Source organism: Oncorhynchus mykiss, chromosome 26, assembly GCF_013265735.2.
Source record: "Oncorhynchus mykiss isolate Arlee chromosome 26, USDA_OmykA_1.1, whole genome shotgun sequence".
In the NCBI taxonomy this organism is placed as follows: domain Eukaryota; kingdom Metazoa; phylum Chordata; class Actinopteri; order Salmoniformes; family Salmonidae; genus Oncorhynchus; species Oncorhynchus mykiss.
This window is the reverse complement of record NC_048590.1, coordinates 8,019,377-8,038,854: the sequence shown is the minus strand read 5'-3', so window position 1 is coordinate 8,038,854 and position 19,478 is coordinate 8,019,377. Positions and strand designations below refer to the sequence as shown.

The following is a 19,478-nucleotide window of genomic DNA, read 5'->3' as shown; positions in this document are numbered from 1 at the left end:
GGCCTGAGTGCTCTGGAGCAGGTTTTCATCAATGATCTCTCTGTACTTTGCTCCGTTCATCTTTGCCTCAATCATGACCAGTCTCCCAGTCACTGGCATTGAAAAAACTTCCCCACAGCATACCATAAAGGCCTGATTGGTGGAGTGCTGCAGAGATCATTGTCATTCCACAGAGGAACTCTAGAGCTCTGTCAGAATGACCATCGCGTTCTTGGTCACCTCCCTGACCAAGGACCTTCTCCACCGATTGCTCAGTTTGGCTTGGCGGCCAGCTCTAGGAAGAGTCTTGGTGGTTCCAAACTTCTTCTATTTAAGAATGAAGGAGGACTCTGTGTTCTTGGGGACCTTCAATTCTGCAGAAGTGTTTTGGTACCCTTCCCCTGATCTGTGCCTCGATACAATCCTGTCTCTGAGCTCGGACAATTTGACCTCATGGCTTGGTTTTTGCTCTGACATGCACTGTCAGGTGTGTGCCTTTCCAAATCATGTCCAATCAATTTAATTTACCACAGGGGAACTCCAATCAAGTTGTAAAAACATCTCAAGGATGATCAATGGAAACAAGATGCACCTGAGCTCAATTTTGAGTCTCATAGCAATTTTGTAAATTTGCCAACATTTCAAAAATGCTGTTTTTGCTTTGTCATTATGGGGTATTGTGATGTCATGATGGGGTATTGTGATGTCATTATGGGGTATTGTGTGTGGCTACTGAGGTTTTTTAAATTCATTTAATCCATTTTAGAATAAGTCTGTAACATAACAAAATGTGTAAAAAGTCAAGGGGTCTGAATACTTTCCAAATGCACAGTATATCCTTTTCCCATCCCCTGGAGGTGTCGCCATCATTGTTTTTTGTTTGTTAGTTAGTTAGTGTATGAACAAACAACGAGGAAGTGATTGGTACATCAGTCAGTCTGTTACTGTATGAGATCAGCAGGGAGGACCAGGTTTGTGTAGGTCTGTCCATGCGTTGACCTGGTGAGTGATACTGTGTGTGGTGGTGGCTATCAGCCGTGAGTAGGTGCAGCGGTCATAAGCCACAGGGAAAACCTGGAAGAGGTTTCCACTGGGGGGGTCAGTAGGCCGGATGCCCAGGTGTCTCATACACAGTCCCAGATACACATCCTCTATGTAGACGGCTTTAACATGCCTGGACGCCTCCACCAGCTTCCTGGGGAGGTCTAAGGTGAAGACATAGCCCAAGCCCAGAGCATAAGGTGGGTATACCGGTTCAGGAAACACCTCCTTTGGAAGGTACCATTTGGAGTTATGGTCTCTTAGAACAGCGGCCCATTGAGCCACTAGTCCAGTCTGGTAGTTCTGCGTTGGAGCGTGAAGCAGCATGTTGACCAAGGTGTTCACGTTGAGGAACATGTCTGAGTCGATCTTCATGGCGTAGGAGGCGTTGGGGCAGCGAGAGCTCAGCCACTCCATCATCACCATGGTCTTGATGGTCAGGTTTTTGTAGCTGTCTATGAAGTCGCTCTGCAGCAGATCCTGGTGCTCTTTGCTCTCCTGCAGCACCTTCTCCTGGAGCTGCTCTGTCTCCTCTCCACTGGGCAGTCCCAGCAGGAAGAACAGACGGACCTCTCTGCCCAGTACCTGCCTCTCACTGCCCCAAGTCCTGCGGACGGCCTCACGGGCCTCCCTGTTATAGGGCGCCACTGGCACCATCAGAACCAGGAAGGGGTTCTGCTCCCGGCATTTCTCTGGCTCATCCAGGATGAAGGAGTACTCATGTGGGTATTGTACATGGTACGGTCCTCGGGACACGTACGGGGGAGGAGCGGCCAGAATCGCAACTGACATGTTTGCTGCTGGCTTGGTTGTTGAAGGTGAGATCCGTTCTTTGAGGTCAACTTCCAGGATGACCACAATCATCATCACGACCAGGAACAGAAACAGGCAAAGGCAGCTGTTGCGACACCAGCGTCTCTTTTTGAGCTGTGTTTTGTCCGCCCCCTTCTGGCCATCATCAGTACTGCTGAAAACACAAGGTTGAGAAAAATACATCTCCTGTCAGTGTCTGACCACTGTTTCTCTAATTGATTCATTACTCCTTACGTTGGTTTAAATTCACAATGGAAGTTAATATATTTTACAGTTAGTAAGATATAAGATGGTTTTTCTTTTTACATATGAACTATGTTCACTTCATCGTACTATATACAATCAATCAACATCATGCACTAGAATTTATTTGAATGTTCGATGTTTAGAAGAGAACTCCCCCCCCCCCCACCCCTCTCCCTCTGTGGCTCACCATTGTTTAGAGATGAGGGGCTGGGCATCATGGGCGTCAGGTGGGGGGCGCTGGGTCCAGAAGTTGTGGCAGACCCCCATCATGCATTTGGGTAAGATTGTATCAAAGAGGGTGTATAGAAGTCTGACAGAGATAAGTTACTCTAACAATCTGAGGCTCAGAATGTCAGCTCTCTGAATGTCAACGACTATGTTTTAAAAAAAAATGGGCTTTATTACGTTTCAGGTAAATTATGACGCTGTTTACCGTTGTCCATTTACGTTAGTCACCGTTCTCTGCTTAAGGGGTAGTTCTCCCATAAACCATCTCCCATAAACACCAATTGCGATAGTAGCTGGGTCTGTTCTGCTTATTTCGTTGACTTCAAATGAACCAGGAAAAAGAGCCAGTGAGATTTATCACTTTCTCTTCCGTCTCTGACGGTTGATTAGCAGTGGGTGGAGCATCGGTGGGAGGGCTGCTGTCTGACTTCATGGGTCTCAGCATGTCAGTAGCACAGCTGCTTTCTCTGTGGTTTCCTGTGTTGTTGGCATCACTCTCATGGCAACCGTTTTCCTTCTGTCAGTGATGTGTCATGAAGTGTTACAAACAGAAAATAAGTCTGACTTTTAAGACCTTGAACCAAATATCAACAATAGTACTTATCACTGTGTCAATGTCAACATTTACAACCACCTATTATCACCTGTGTGTGTCTGAGAGAGAGAAAGAGATCACGGAAGGGTTCTGGGATATAATATCTTTTAACTTCTGTCATGAAGACGTACATATTATGATTTCAGAAATATTAGCAATCTTACTTTTCTGCTATTTTAAGAACAAAATCTGTTAGAAGTCTTCCAATACATTGCCTGTAGTCGTTTTAATATTTTTTCCACTAAACCAACGTTGAACCAGTTTGTTTGTCCTGTACGCTGCTCAAATGTACCGTTTACATACACCTTAGCCAAAAACATTTTAAACTCCGTTTTTCACAATTCCTGACATTTAATGCTAGTAAAAATTATATAAACTATATAGGACACTATTTTTTACCAGAGACTATATATATATATATATATATATATATATGTATATTTGTATTACTTGTTTTATTTCACCTTTATTTAACCAGGTAGACCAGGTCACCTTTATTTAACCAGGTAGACCAGATCACCTTTATTTAACCAGGTAGACCAGATCACCTTTATTTAACCAGGTAGACCAGATCACCTTTATTTAACCAGGTAGACCAGGTCACCTTTATTTAACCAGGGAGACCAGATCACCTTTATTTAACCAGGTAGACCAGGTCACCTTTATTTAACCAGGTAGGCCAGTTGAGAACAAGTTCTCATTTGCAACTGCGACCTGGCCAAGATAAAGCAAAGCAGTGTGACAGACAGTTACACATGGAGTAAACAATAAACAAGACAATAACACAAACAAGTCAATGACACAGTAGAAAAAAGTCTATATACAGTGTGTGCAAAAGGCATGAGATAGGAACGAATAATTACAATTTAGCAGATTAACACTGGAGTGATACATTTTTATTTTATTTTTTTCACCTTTATTTAACCAGGTAGGCAAGTTGAGAACAAGTTCTCATTTACAATTGCGACCTGGCCAAGATAAAGCAAAGCAGTTCGACACATACAACGACACAGAGTTACACATGGAGTAAAACAAACATACAGTCAATAATACAGTATAAACAAGTCTAAATACGATGTGAGCAAATGAGGTGAGATAAGGGAGGTAAAAGGCAAAAAGGCCATGGTGGCAAAGTAAATACAATATAGCAAGTAAAACACTGGAATGGTAGATTTGCAATGGGAGAATGTGCAAAGTAGAAATAAAAATAATGGGGTGCAAAGGAGCAAAATAAATAAATACAGTAGGGGATGAGGTAGTTGTTTGGGCTAAATTGTAGATGGGCTATGTACAGGTGCAGTAATCTGTGAGCTGCTCTGACAGCTGGTGCTTAAAGCTAGTGAGGGAGATAAGTGTTTCCAGTTTCAGAGATTTTTGTAGTTCGTTCCAGTCATTGGCAGCAGAGAACTGGAAGGAGAGGCGGCCAAAGAAAGAATTGGTTTTGGGGGTGACTAGAGAGATATACCTGCTGGAGCATGTGCTACAGGTGGGAGATGCAATGGTGACCAGCGAGCTGAGATAAGGGGGGACTTTACCTAGCAGGGTCTTGTAGATGACATGGAGCCAGTGGGTTTGGCGACGAGTATGAAGCGAGGGCCAGCCAACGAGAGCGTACAGGTCGCAATGGTGGGTAGTATATGGGGCTTTGGTGACAAAACGGATTGCACTGTGATAGACTGCATCCAATTTGTTGAGTAGGGTATTGGAGGCTATTTTGTAAATGACATCGCCAAAGTCGAGGATTGGTAGGATGGTCAGTTTTACAAGGGTATGTTTGGCAGCATGAGTGAAGGATGCTTTGTTGCGAAATAGGAAGCCAATTCTAGATTTAACTTTGGATTGGAGATGTTTGATATGGGTCTGGAAGGAGAGTTTACAGTCTAACCAGACACCTAAGTATTTGTAGTTGTCCACGTATTCTAAGTCAGAGCCGTCCAGAGTAGTAATGTTGGACAGGCGGGTAGGTACAGGTAGCGATCGGTTGAAGAGCATGCATTTAGTTTTACTTGTATTTAAGAGCAATTGGAGGCCACGGAAGGAGAGTTGTATGGCATTGAAGCTTGCCTGGAGGGTTGTTAACACAGTGTCCAAAGAAGGGCCAGAAGTATACAGAATGGTGTCGTCTGCGTAGAGGTGGATCAGAGACTCACCAGCAGCAAGAGCGACCTCATTGATGTATACAGAGAAGAGAGTCGGTCCAAGAATTGAACCCTGTGGCACCCCCATAGAGACTGCCAGAGGTCCGGACAGCAGACCCTCCGATTTGACACACTGAACTCTATCAGAGAAGTAGTTGGTGAACCAGGCGAGGCAATCATTTGAGAAACCAAGGCTGTCGAGTCTGCCGATGAGGATGTGGTGATTGACAGAGTCGAAAGCCTTGGCCAGATCAATGAATACGGCTGCACAGTAATGTTTCTTATCGATGGCGGTTAAGATATCATTTAGGACCTTGAGCGTGGCTGAGGTGCACCCATGACCAGCTCTGAAACCAGATAGCAGAGAAGGTATGGTGAGATTCGAAATGGTCGGTAATCTGTTTGTTGACTTGGCTTTCGAAGACCTTAGAAAGGCATGGTAGGATAGATATAGGTCTGTAGCAGTTTGGGTCAAGAGTGTCACCCCCTTTGAAGAGGGGGATGACCGCAGCTGCTTTCCAATCTTTGGGAATCTCAGACGACACGAAAGAGAGGTTGAACAGGCTAGTAATAGGGGTGGCAACAATTTTGGCAGATAATTTTAGAAAGAAAGGGTCCAGATTGTCTAGCCCGGCTGATTTGTAGGGGTCCAGATTTTGCAGCTCATTCAGAACATCAGCTGAGCAGATTTGGGAGAAGGAGAAATGGGGAAGGCTTGGGCGAGTTGTTGTGGGGGGTGCAGTGCTGTTGACCGGGGTAGGAGTAGCCAGGTAGAAAGCATGGCCAGCCGTAGAAAAATGCTTATTGAAATTCTCAATTATGGTGGATTTATCAGTGGTGACAGTGTTTCCTATCTTCAGTGCAGTGGGCAGCTGGGAGGAGGTGTTCTTATTCTCCATGGACTTTACAGTGTCCCAGAACTTTTTTGAGTTAGTGTTGCAGGAAGCAAATTTCTGCTTGAAAAAGCTAGCCTTGGCTTTTCTAACTGCCTGTGTATAATGGTTTCTAGCTTCCCTGAACAGCTGCATATCACGGGGGCTGTTCGATGCTAATGCAGAACGCCATAGGATGTTTTTGTGTCGGTTAAGGGCAGTCAGGTCTGGGGAGAACCAAGGGCTATATCTGTTCCTGGTTCTAAATTTCTTGAATGGGGCATGTTTATTTAAGATGGTTAGGAAGGCATTTAAAAAAAAATATCCAGGCATCCTCTACTGACGGGATGAGATCAATATCCTTCCAGGATACCCCGGCCAGGTCGATTAGAAAGGCCTGCTCGCTGAAGTGTTTCAGGGAGCGTTTTACAGTGATGAGTGGAGGTCGTTTGACCGCTGACCCATTACGGATGCAGGCAATGAGGCAGTGATCGCTGAGATCTTGGTTGAAAACAGCAGAGGTGTATTTAGAGGGCAAGTTGGTTAGGATGATATCTATGAGGGTGCCCGTGTTTAAGGCTTTGGGGAGGTACCTGGTAGGTTCATTGATAATTTGTGTGAGGTTGAGGGCATCAAGTTTAGATTGTAGGATGGCTGGGGTGTTAAGCATGTTCCAGTTTAGGTCGCCTAGCAGCACAAGCTCTGAAGATAGATGGGGGGCAATCAGTTCACATATGGTGTCCAGAGCACAGCTGGGGGCAGAGGGTGGTCTATAGCAGGCGGCAACAGTGAGAGACTTGTTTTTAGAGAGGTGGATTTTTAAAAGTAGAAGTTCAAATTGTTTGGGTACAGACCTGGATAGTAGGACAGAACTCTGCAGGCTATCTTTGCAGTAGATTGCAACACCGCCCCCTTTGGCAGTTCTATCTTGTCTGAAAATGTTGTAGTTTGGAATTAAAATGTCTGAATTTTTGGTGGTCTTCCTAAGCCAGGATTCAGACACAGCTAGAACATCCGGGTTGGCAGAGTGTGCTAAAGCAGTGAATAGAACAAACTTAGGGAGGAGGCTTCTAATGTTAACATGCATGAAACCAAGGCTATTACGGTTACAGAAGTCGTCAAAAGAGAGCGCCTGGGGAATAGGAGTGAAGCTAGGCACTGCAGGGCCTGGATTAACCTCTACATCGCCAGAGGAACAGAGTAGGAGTAGAATAAGGGTGCGGCTAAAAGCAATAAGAATTGGTCGTTTAGAACGTCTGGAACAGAGAGTAAAAGGAGGTTTCTGGGGGCGATAAAATAGCATCAAGGTATAATGTACAGACAAAGGTAAGGTAGGATGTGAATACAGTGGAGGTAAACCTAGGTATTGAGTGATGAAGAGAGAGATATTGTCTGTAGAAACATCATTGAAACCAGGAGATGTCATTGCATGTGTGGGTGGTGGAACTAATAGGTTGGATAAGGTATAATGAGCAGGACTAGAGGCTCTACAGTGAAATAAGCCAATAAACACTAACCAGAACAGCAATGGACAAGGCATATTGACATTAAGGAGAGGCATGCTCAGTCGAGTGATCAAAAGGGTCCAGTGAGTGGAGAGGTTGGTTGGGGGTCACGGCGATTTAGACAGCTAAATCGGTAGCAAGCTAGCATAGGAGCAAGCTAGCATAGAATGGATGTCTGTTATTAGCCAACTCTTGCGTTCCGTCAGTAGATTAGTGGGTTTCCGTGCAGTAGAGGGGATTAATCCAAATCACACAACAACAACAAAAATAAAAACAATAGATATAGTTATAGAGGCCCAAGAAGAAAAAAAAATAAATAAAAATAAAATAAAAATTGTCCGATTGTCTATTCAGATAGCAGCCGATGAGATAGCCAACGGCTAGCAGGCCGCAGATGGGCGCCCAGGCAACGTTGCGCCGGAGGAGCCAGCCGGACAATTCCCTCGGGTAGATAACGTCGGCAGTCCAACTGTGAAGGCCCGGTGGGGCTCCGCGTAGGCAGCAAAACGGGTCCGGATAGGTGACTGCAGCCCAGGAGTGATTGATAGAACTCTTCAGCTGGCTAGCTCCGGAACAATTGATGTTAGCTCCGGAATCGACGAAAGCCGATAGTCACACGGATAGCAGCTAGCTAGCTGTGAGATCCAGGTATGGATGTCCAGAGCCAGCGGCCGAAATCCGGTATGTTCCGTTCCGAGCCGCGCTGCGCTGCACCGCGCCGTACAAAACTGGCGATAGATTCGAGCCAAAGGACAGCCGATGACCACAAACCGTGGTTAGCTGAGTACTAACGATTAGCCAGTAAATAAGCTAACTAGCTTCTGAACCAGCTTCAGAGTAGCTTCTGGACCAGCTTCTGGCTAGCTCCCGGCTAGCTTCTGGCTAATTTCTGGCTAGCCTCTCGGAGGATTACAGATCTGAGGTAAATAATACTTTTTTATATAAATATAAATTGGTGAAGCGGATTGCAGGAGAGTGTTCTGAAGATGAGTTTTTGGAAAATTAAAAATGTATGTGAAAAAAAAGTTGTAAATATATCTATATATAGAACATCCCTGGTCATTCCTACTGCCTCTGATCTGGAAGACTCACTAAACAGAGATCATCCCTGGTCATCCCTACTGCCTCTGATCTGGAAGACTCACTAAACAGAGATCATCCCTGGTCATCCCTACTGCCTCTGATCTGGAGGACTCACTAAACAGAGAACATCCCTGGTCATCCCTACTGCCTCTGATCTGGAGGACTCACTAAACAGAGAACATCCCTGGTCATCCCTACTGCCTCTGATCTGGAGGACTCACTAAACAGAGAACATCCCTGGTCATCCCTACTGCCTCTGATCTGGAGGACTCACTAAACAGAGAACATCCCTGGTCATCCCTACTGCCTCTGATCTGGAGGACTCACTAAACAGAGAACATCCCTGGTCATCCCTACTGGCTCTGATCTGGAGGACTCACTAAACAGAGAACATCCCTGGTCATCCCTACTGCCTCTGATCTGGAAGACTCACTAAACAGAGAACATCCCTGGTCATCCCTACTAGCCTCTGATCTGGAGGACTCACTAAACAGAGATCATCCCTGGTCATCCCTACTAGCCTCTGAACTGGAGGACTCACTAAACAGAGATCATCCCTGGTCATCCCTACTAGCCTCTGAACTGGAGGACTCACTAAACAGAGAACATCCCTGGTCATCCCTACTGCCTCTGATCTGGAGGACTCACTAAACAGAGAACATCCCTGGTCATCCCTACTGCCTCTGATCTGGAGGACTCACTAAACAGAGAACATCCCTGGTCATCCCTACTAGCCTCTGATCTGGAGGACTCACTAAACAGAGATCATCCCTGGTCATCCCTACTGCCTCTGATCTGGAAGACTCACTAAACAGAGATCATCCCTGGTCATCCCTACTGCCTCTGATCTGGAGGACTCACTAAACAGAGAACATCCCTGGTCATCCCTACTGCCTCTGATCTGGAGGACTCACTAAACAGAGAACATCCCTGGTCATCCCTACTGCCTCTGATCTGGAGGACTCACTAAACAGAGAACATCCCTGGTCATCCCTACTGCCTCTGATCTGGAGGACTCACTAAACAGAGAACATCCCTGGTCATCCCTACTGCCTCTGATCTGGAGGACTCACTAAACAGAGAACATCCCTGGTCATCCCTACTGGCTCTGATCTGGAGGACTCACTAAACAGAGAACATCCCTGGTCATCCCTACTGCCTCTGATCTGGAAGACTCACTAAACAGAGAACATCCCTGGTCATCCCTACTAGCCTCTGACCTGGAGGACTCACTAAACAGAGATCATCCCTGGTCATCCCTACTAGCCTCTGAACTGGAGGACTCACTAAACAGAGATCATCCCTGGTCATCCCTACTAGCCTCTGAACTGGAGGACTCACTAAACAGAGAACATCCCTGGTCATCCCTACTGCCTCTGATCTGGAGGACTCACTAAACAGAGAACATCCCTGGTCATCCCTACTGCCTCTGATCTGGAGGACTCACTAAACAGAGAACATCCCTGGTCATCCCTACTGCCTCTGATCTGGAGGACTCACTAAACAGAGAACATCCCTGGTCATCCCTACTGCCTCTGATCTGGAGGACTCACTAAACAGAGAACATCTCTGGTCATCCCTACTGTCTCTGATCTGGTGGACTCAGTAAACAGAGAACATCCCTGGTCATCCCTACTGTCTCTGATCTGGTGGACTCACTAAACAGAGAACATCCCCGGTCATCCCTACTGTCTCTGATCTGGAGGACTCACTAAACAGAGAACATCCCTGGTCATCCCTACTGCCTCTGATCTGGAGGACTCACTAAACAGAGAACATCCCTGGTCATCTCTACTGCCTCTGATCTGGAGGACTCACTAAACAGAGAACATCCCTGGTCATCCCTACTGCCTCTGATCTGGAGGACTCACTAAACAGAGAACATCCCTGGTCATCCCTACTGGCTCTGATCTGGAGGACTCACTAAACAGAGAACATCCCTGGTCATCCCTACTAGCCTCTGATCTGGAGGACTCACTAAACAGAGAACATCCCTGGTCATCCCTACTGCCTCTGATCTGGAGGACTCACTAAACAGAGAACATCCCTGGTCATCCCTACTGCCTCTGATCTGGAGGACTCACTAAACAGAGAACATCCCTGGTCATCCCTACTAGCCTCTGATCTGGAGGACTCACTAAACAGAGAACATCCCTGGTCATCCCTACTGCCTCTGATCTGGAGGACTCACTAAACAGAGAACATCCCTGGTCCATCCATACTGCCTCTGATCTGGAGGACTCACTAAACAGAGAACATCCCTGGTCCATCCATACTGCCTCTGATCTGGAGGACTCACGTAACACAAATGCTTTGTTTGTAAATGATGTCTGAGTGTTGGAGTGTGCCCCTGGATATCTGTAAATTAAAACAAGCTAGAAAACAGTGCCGTCTGGTTTGCTTAATATAAGGATATAAACATATTTCTATCCAAATACTTTTCGACTTTTACTCAAGTCGTATTTTACTGGGGGACTTTCACTTTTACTTGAGTCATTTTCTATTAAAGTAGCTTTACTTTTACTACAGTATGATGATTGAGTACCTTTTCCACCACGGCAGAAACACAGAGATAATGTGACCCTTCTCTACCACACCCACAGAAACACAGAGATAAGGTGATCCTTCTCTACCACACCCACAGAAACACAGAGATAAGGTGACCCTTCTCTACCACACCCACAGAAACACAGAGATAAGGTGATCCTTCTCTACCACACCCACAGAAACACAGAGATAAGGTGATCCTTCTCTACCACACCCACAGAAACACAGAGATAAGGTGACCCTTCTCTACCACACCCACAGAAACACAGAGATAAGGCAATCCTTATCTACCACACCCATAGAAACACAGGGATAAGGTGATCCCTCTCTACCACTCCCAGAGAAAAGCATCCAAGAGAAAGTCACAGCTCAAACAAGACACCCACAGGGAGCGGGGTCACGGTCAGGGACACCATTGTCCAGCACCCATGGAGCACTGGGGTTAAGTGTTTGCTCAAAGGCACAGTGACAGATTTGCCATTTTGTCAGCTCCAGGATTGGAACCATCCCCCTTTTGGGTTATTGGCCCAACGCTCTAACCTCAAGGCTATTTGTCTTTCCCAGAGTGTTGTTTTCAATGACAGACAGGCCCAGGTTGGTGCAAGTTTCTCCACACGTCCAGAAGCTCCTGAGGAGTGTTGAGGATGGTTGTGATAACAGCCATGTAGTGACAGCGGTCCTGGGCTCCTGCATACCCCTGAAAAAGGTTTCCACTGGGGGGGTCAGTTGGCCGGATGCCCAGGTGTCTCATACACAGTCCCAGATACACATCCTCTATGTAGACGGCTTTAACATGCCTGGACGCCTCCACCAGCTTCCTGGGGAGGTCTAAGGTGAAGACATAGCCCAGGCCCAGAGCATAAGGTGGATATACCGGTTCAGGAAACACCTCCTTTGGAAGGTACCATTTGGAGTTATGGTCTCTTAGAACAGCGCCCCGTCGGGCCACTAGTCCAGTCTGGTAGTTCTGCTTTGGAGCGTGAAGCAGCATGTTGACCAAGGTGTTCACGTTGAGGAACATGTCTGAGTCGATCTTCATGGCGTAGGAGGCGTTGGGGCAGCGAGAGCTCAGCCACTCCATCATCACCATGGTCTTGATGGTCAGGTTTTTGTAGCTGTCTATGAAGTCGCTCTGCAGCAGATCCTGGTGCTCTTTGCTCTCCTGCAGCACCTTCTCCTGGAGCTGCTCTGTCTCCTCTCCACTGGGCAGTCCCAGCAGGAAGAACAGACGGACCTCTTTGCCCAGTACCTGCCTCTCACTGCCCCAAGTCCTGCGGACGGCCTCACGGGCCTCCCTGTTATAGGGCGCCACTGGCACCATCAGAACCAGGAAGGGGTTCTGCTCCCGGCATTTCTCTGGCTCATCCAGGATGAAGGAGTACTCATGTGGGTATTGTACATGGTACGGTCCTCGGGACACGTACGGGGGAGGAGCGGCCAGAATCGCAACTGACATGTTTGCTGCTGGCTTGGTTGTTGAAGGTGAGATCCTTTCTTTGAGGTCAACTGCCAGGATGACCACAATCATCATCACGACCAGGAACAGAAACAGGCAAAGGCAGCTGTTGCGACACCAGCGTCTCTTTTTGAGCTGTGTTTTGTCCGCCCCCTTCTGGCCATCATCAGTACTGCTGAAACACAAGGTTGAGAAAAATACATCTCCTGTCAGTGTCTGACCACTGTTTCTCTAATTGATTCATTACTCCTTACGTTGGTTTAAATTCACAATGGAAGTTAATATATTTTATAGTTAGTAAGATAAGATGGTTTTTCTTTTTACATATGAACTATGTTCACTTCATCGTACTATATACAATCAATCAACATCATGCACTAGATTTGATTTGAATGTTCGATGTTTAGAAGAGAAGTCCCCCCCCCACCCCTCTCCCTCTGTGGCTCACCATTGTTTAGCGATGAGGGGCTGGGCATCATGGGCGTCAGGTGGGGGGCGCTGGGTCCAGAAGTTGTGGCAGACCCCCATCATGCATTTGGGTAAGATTGTTTTAATTTAACCAGGTAGGCCAGTTGAGAACAAGTTCTCATTTGCAACTGCGACCTGGCCAAGCAGTGTGACAGACAGAGTTACACATGGAGTAAACAATTAACAAGACAATAACACAAACAAGTCAATGACACAGTAAAAAAAAGAAAGTCTATATACAGTGTGTGCAAAAGGCATGAGATAGGAGGGAATAATTACAATTTAGCAGATTAACGCTGGAGTGATAAATGAGCAGATGATGATTTGCAAGTAGAGATACTGGTGTGCAAAAGAGCAGAAAAGTAAATAAAATAAAAACAGTATGGGGATGAGGTAGGTAGATTGGGTGGGCTATTTACAGATGGACTATGTACAGGTGCAGCTATCGGTTAGCTGCTCAGATAGTTGATGTTTAAAGTTGGTGAGGGAAATAAAAGTCTCCAACTTCAGCGATTTTTGCAATTTGTTCCAGTCACAGGCAGCAGAGAACTGGAAGGAAAGCTGGCCAAATGAGGTGTTGGCTTTTGTGGATGATCAGTGAGATATACCTGCTGGAACGTGTGCTAAAGGTGGGTGTTGTTATCGTGACCAGTGAACTGAGATAAGGCGGAGCTTTACCTAGCATAGACTTATAGATGGCCTGGAGCCAGTGGATCTGGCGACGAATATGTAGCGAGGGCCAGCCGACTAGAGCATACAGGTCGCAGCGGTGGGTGGTATAAGGTGATTTGGTGACAAAACGGATGGCACTGTGATAGACTGCATCCAATTTGCTGAGTAGAGGGTTGGAAGCTATTTTGTAGATGACATCGCCGAAGTCGAGGATCGGTAGGATAGTCAGTTTTACTGGGGTAAGTTTGGCGGCGTGAGTGAAGGAGGCTTTCTTGCGAAATAGATAGCTGATTCTCGATTTGATTTTGGATTGGAGATGTTTAATATGAGTCTGGAAGGAGAGTTTCCAGTCTAGCCAGACACCTAGGTATTTATAGATGTCCACGTATTCTAGGTCGGAACCATCCAGGATGGTGATGCTAGTCGAGCGGGCGGGTGTGGGCAGCGAACGGTTGAAAAGCATGCATTTGGTTTTTACTAGCATTTTAGAGCAGTTGGAGGCCACGGAAGGAGTGTTTTGTATGGCATTGAAGCTCGTTTGGAGGCTAGTTAGCAGTGTCCAAGGAAGGGCCAGAAGTCTACAGATGTATACAGAATGGTGTCGTCTGCGTAGAGGTGGAACAGGGAATCACCCGCAGCAAGAGCGACATCATTGATATATACAGAGAAAAGAGTCGGCCCGAGAATTGAACCCTGTGGTACCCCCATAGAAACTGCCAGAGGTCCGGACAACATGCCCTCCGAAATACCACACAGAACTCTGTCTGCAAAGTAGTTGGTGAACCAGGCGAGGCAGTCATTAGAAAAACCAAGGCTATTGAGTCTGCCGATAAGAATACGGTGATTGACAGAGTCGAAAGCCTTGGCCAGGACGATGAAGATGGCTGCACAGTACTGTCTTTTCTCGATGGCGTTTATGATATCGTTTAGTACCTTGAGCGTGGCTGAGGTGCACACGTAACCGTCTCGGAAGCCAGATTGCACAGCGGAGAAGGTACGGTGGGATTCGAAATGGTCAGTGATCTGTTTATTAACTTGGCTTTCGAAGACTTTAGATAGGCAGGGCAGGATGGATATAGATAGGTATGTAGCAGTTTGGGTCTAGGGTGTCACCCCCTTTGAAGAGGGGGATGACCGCGGCAGCTTTCCAATCTTTAGGAATCTTGGACGATATGAAAGAGAGGTTGAACAGGCTTGTAATAGGGGTTGCAACAATGGTGGTGGATAGTTTTAGAAAGAGAGGGTCCAGATTGTCTAGCCCAGCTGATTTGTACTGGTCCAGGTTTTGCAGCGCTTTCAGAACATCTGCTGTCTGCATATGGGTGAAGGAGAAACTGGGGAGACTTGGGCGAGTAGCTGCAGGTGGGGGGGGCTGTTGGCCGGGGTTGGAGTATCCAGGAGGAAGGCATGGCCAGCTGTTGAGAAATGCTTATTGACATTTTTGATTTATCATAGATTTATCAGTGGTGACCGTGTTACCTAGCCTCAGTGCACTGGGCAGCTGGGAGGAGGTGCTCTTGTTCCCCATGGACTTTACAGTGTCCCAAAACCTTTTGGAGTTAGAGCTACCGGATGCAAATTTCTGCTTGAAAAAGCTGGCCTTTGCTTTCCTGACTGACTGCGTGTATTGGTTCCTGACTTCCCTGAACAGTTGCATATCGTGGGGACTATTCGATGCTATGGCAGCCCGCCACAGGATGTTTTTGTGCTTGTCAAGTGCAGTCAGGTCTGGAGTGAACCAAGGGCTATCTCGGTTCTTAGTTCTGCATTTTTTGAACAGGGCATGCTTATCTAAGATGGTGAGGAAATTACTTTTAAAGAATGACCAGGCATCCTCGACTGACAGGATGAGGTCAATATCCTTCCAGGATACCCGGGCCAGGTCGATTAGAAAGGCCTGCTCGCAGATGTGTTTTAGGGAGCGTTTGACAGTGATGAGGGGTGGTCGTTTGACCGCGGACCCATAGCGGATACAGGCAATGAGGCAGTGATCGCTGAGATCCTGATTGAAAACAGCAGAGGTGTATTTGGAGGGCAAGTTGGTCAGGATAATGTCTATGAGGGAGCCCATGTTTATGGATTTAGGGTTGTACCTGGTGGGTTCCTTGATGATTTGTGTGAGATTGGAGGGCATCTAGCTTAGATTGGAGGACTGCCGGGGTGTTAAGCATATCCCAGTTTAGGTCACCTAACAGAATGAACTCTGAAGCTAGATGGGGCGCGATCAATTCACAAAATGGTGTCCAGGGCACACCTGGGAGCGGAGGGGGGTCGATAGCAGGCGGCAACAGTGAGAGACTTATTTCTGGAGAGGTTAATTTTTAAAATTAGAAGTTCAAACTGTTTGGGTATAGACCTGGAAAGTATGAGAACTTTGCAGACTCTCTCTGCAGTAGATTGAAACTCCTCCCCCTTTGGCAGTTCTATCTTAACGGAAAATGTTGTAGCTGGGTATGAAAATCTCAGAATTGTTGGTGGCCTTATCACTTTGTTTCTGTGGGTGTGGTAGAGAAGGATCACCTTATCCCTGTTTCTGCAGTGGTGGTACCACACCACATAATACCACACCACATAGTGGGGTGGCAGCTAGCCTAGTGGTTAGAGCATTGGACTAGTATCCGAAAGTTTGCAAGATTGAATCCCTGAGCTGACAAGGTAAAAAAATCTGCCGTTCTGCTCCTGAACCAGGCAGTTAACCAAAGGTTTTTTTAGGCCGTCATTGAAAATAAGAATTTGTTCTTTAACTAACTTGCCTAGTTTAAATAAAGGTCAAATAAATAAAATATAGTACCACACCCCAATTCTACACATTTTAACATGTCTAAAATCAAATGGTGGCCCCCTGGGCTTCGAGGCCCCTATGGACGTAATCTGGACACGATAACTACCAGATTTGGCTAGCTGGTTAGCCTAATTTACCTGCGTAGATAACTTTGACCTGTAGTTGATCAACGTGAAATTTGACAGGTTATAAATACCTCTCTAATGTCTATCGGTGGCATAACAAGAGGACACCTACTCGGTGGCATAACAAGAGGACAACTACTCGGTGGCATTACAAGAGGACACCTACTCGGTGGCATAACAAGAGGACACCTACTCGGTGGCATAACAAGAGGACAACTACTCGGTGGCATAACAAGAGGACACCTACTCGGTGGCATAACAAGAGGACAACTACTCTGTGGCATAACAAGAGGACAACTACTCGATGGCATAACAAGAGGACACCTACTCGGTGGCATAACAAGAGGACAACTACTCGGTGGCATAACAAGAGGACAACTACTCGGTGGCATTACAAGAGGACACCTACTCGTTGGCATAACAAGAGGACACCTACTCGGTGGCATAACAAGAGGACAACTACTCGGTGGCATAACAAGAGGACAACTACTCTGTGGCATAACAAGAGGACAACTACTCGGTGGCATAACAAGACGACACCTACTCGGTGGCATAACAAGACGACACCTACTCGGTGGCATAACAAGACGACACCTACTCGGTGGCATAACAAGACGACACCTACTCGGTGGCATAACAAGAGGACACCTACTCGGTGGCATTACAAGAGGACACCTACTCGGTGGCATAACAAGAGGACAACTACTCGGTGGCATAACAAGAGGGCAACTACTCAGTGGCATAACAAGAGGACACCTACTCGGTGGCATAACAAGACGACACCTACTCGGTGGCATAACAAGAGGACAACTACTCGGTGGCATAACAAGACGACACCTACTCGGTGGCATAACAAGAGGACAACTACTCGGTGGCATAACAAGAGGACAACTACTCGGTGGCATAACAAGAGGACAACTACTCGGTGGCATAACAAGAGGACACCTACTCGGTGGCATAACAAGAGGACACCTACTCGGTGGCATAACAAGAGGACAACTACTTGTGCAATTCTACACTGTGTCACTGGACCTTGTGCATTGTGTTGCTATAACTCTCTACAGCAGAAAGTTGAAAGCTCGACTAACTTCGTTAAAAAACAAAACAATAATAACAATCATTAAAATAATTACAGTGGGGACCGTATTGACCCCGTTCTGGGTCAGTTCCGCGATACCCCTATTGAGTGTGGCTGCTGTAGCGTCTACCTGGATCAGGCTCAATTCACTTCCTGTTACTACATTAACAATGACACATGGATCCATGTGTGAATGTATCTCACCTACACCTAAATTAGACTAAAATATTAGCACTACATAATCTGGTGGGTGATAACCTTCAATATGGATAATAACACAAAACAAATCTTAAGACTAGAGACATTTATCGACAAATATTACGAAAACAATCAACACCCAAACATGACGAAGAGTAAGACAGGGGAACCGATTTCAAAACGGAAACGTGACTTCTACAGACACAGACGATTTAATATTTTCACCACCGGGAATGGTAAAGGTCAAAATCGATCTGTTAAAATCAATAAATGACAACCTGGGTATACTTGAATTAGTTAGTAAGGATATAAAAGAGTTGAAGGCAAGCCTCGAGATGAGTGATGAAAAAGCTGTGACATTGGAAAAGGAAACACACAAGCTAAAAGGGACAGTCAATAAGATTGAAACCGAAATGAATTAAATTAAAAAGTAGAACACCGTTCTGAGGGAAGCCTTTACTGGACATACAAACTAGATCCATGAGAGAGAATCGGGTACTTACAGGTATCCAGGAGAAAGAAGGGGAAGTTCCTGAATCTGTAGTTAGACAGTTCCTCCTTTACAGCGCTTCAGATCCCACGCGAAGTTATCGACTAAATCCAAATTGAACGTGTACACCGCTTCCGACAGAGAGGCCAAAGGTATGAACGTCCAATCGTTGCCAAATTTGCTTAATTTAAAGATAAAACAATGGTTAAAAGCCTTGGTAAAATACTTGCTGGGACCAAAATTGACATGAATGATCAGTTTCCGAAGGAAATTGCAGAACGGCGCAAAGTTCTGTATCCAATTTTCAAAGAAAATAGATTAAAAGCGAAACGAGAAGCTCTCGTCGTCGATAAACTATATATTGATAACCAGTTGTTCAGAGACACAAAGACCACTCCATGGTTATTTAAAAAATTACAAAGTTCTCATAGATGAGGAAAATAAACACAATTCTAGCCCAGTTATGGATTGTAACGATACAACAAAAAATATATAGATTTTCTATATATCTTCACATATAACTAATTGAACGCACAAGCACTAATTCAACATAGTGAAGATAAAAACGAAGTAAACAGAAAGCACAGTATGTGTGGTGTGTGTTTATTTTGATTTGTTATGTTTGTAAGTTGAGTGAGTGAGTAATGAAATGGTTGCATATCCCAGAGCCAATGTATTACTGTGAGCCGGGGTATGACAGGGCTTTCAATGCTGTTCAGATGACGGATATACTTTTATAATGAATTATACGTCTTATTTATTTATTGTCCTATCATGGTGGAACAGTTTTAAAATAGATGATACGTTTGATTTGTTATTGTCCTATCATGGGGAACTACATTAAAAAAAAAAATTATATCTAATAATTTATTTATGATCCTAATTTAATGGTACGGTCCATGACCCTATACCCTAGACACCCACCTGAATGATCCAGATACTAAGGAGAAGTCCTAATTTAATGGTACGGTCCATGACCCTATACCCTAGACACCCACCTGAATGATCCAGATACTAAGGAGAAGTCCTAATTTAATGGTACGGTCCATGACCCTATACCCTAGACACCCACCTGAATGATCCAGATACTAAGGAGAAGTCCTAATTTAATGGTACGGTCCATGACCCTATACCCTAGACACCCACCTGAATGACCCAGATA

At 45.7% G+C, this 19,478-nt stretch overlaps 2 protein-coding genes across 3 annotated transcripts; both read right to left on the bottom strand.

The window, feature by feature from the left end:
• Nucleotides 1-924: 924 nt before the first annotated feature.
• LOC110514403 (beta-1,3-galactosyltransferase 1-like) lies at nucleotides 925-2,504 on the bottom strand. Its single transcript, XM_036964266.1, has 2 exons — nucleotides 2,267-2,504; nucleotides 925-1,987 (listed from the first exon to the last, which is right to left on the bottom strand). Exons 1-2 carry the CDS (start codon nucleotides 2,347-2,349, stop codon nucleotides 934-936), a joined length of 1,137 nt encoding a protein of 378 aa, XP_036820161.1. The 5' UTR covers nucleotides 2,350-2,504; the 3' UTR covers nucleotides 925-933.
• An 8,422-nt stretch (nucleotides 2,505-10,926) lies between these two features.
• Nucleotides 10,927-18,477, bottom strand: LOC110514410 (beta-1,3-galactosyltransferase 1-like). Of its 2 annotated transcripts, none has more exons than XM_036964263.1 (3): nucleotides 18,330-18,477; nucleotides 12,952-13,106; nucleotides 10,927-12,678 (listed from the first exon to the last, which is right to left on the bottom strand). In XM_036964263.1, the coding sequence occupies exons 2-3, from the start codon at nucleotides 13,032-13,034 to the stop codon at nucleotides 11,622-11,624; spliced, it is 1,140 nt and encodes a 379-aa protein (XP_036820158.1). In that variant the 5' UTR covers nucleotides 13,035-13,106; nucleotides 18,330-18,477; the 3' UTR covers nucleotides 10,927-11,621. The 2 variants fall into 2 exon arrangements, with proteins under 2 accessions (XP_036820158.1, XP_036820160.1); XM_036964265.1 differs by having other exon boundaries at nucleotides 10,927-12,675.
• Between the last annotated feature and the right edge of the window lie 1,001 nt (nucleotides 18,478-19,478).

Excerpts from the sequence above, each read along its gene's own strand:
- LOC110514403 (XM_036964266.1), bottom strand. The coding sequence starts at position 2,349 with ATGATGGGGGTCTGCCACAACTTCTGGACCCAGCGCCCCCCACCTGAC. Across the intron at positions 1,988-2,266 it reads CCCCTCATCTCTAAACAATG|CAGTACTGATGATGGCCAGA; the intron begins GTGAGCCACAGA and ends TTGTGTTTTCAG.
- LOC110514410 (XM_036964263.1), bottom strand. The coding sequence starts at position 13,034 with ATGATGGGGGTCTGCCACAACTTCTGGACCCAGCGCCCCCCACCTGAC. Across the intron at positions 12,679-12,951 it reads CCCCTCATCGCTAAACAATG|CAGTACTGATGATGGCCAGA; the intron begins GTGAGCCACAGA and ends CTTGTGTTTCAG.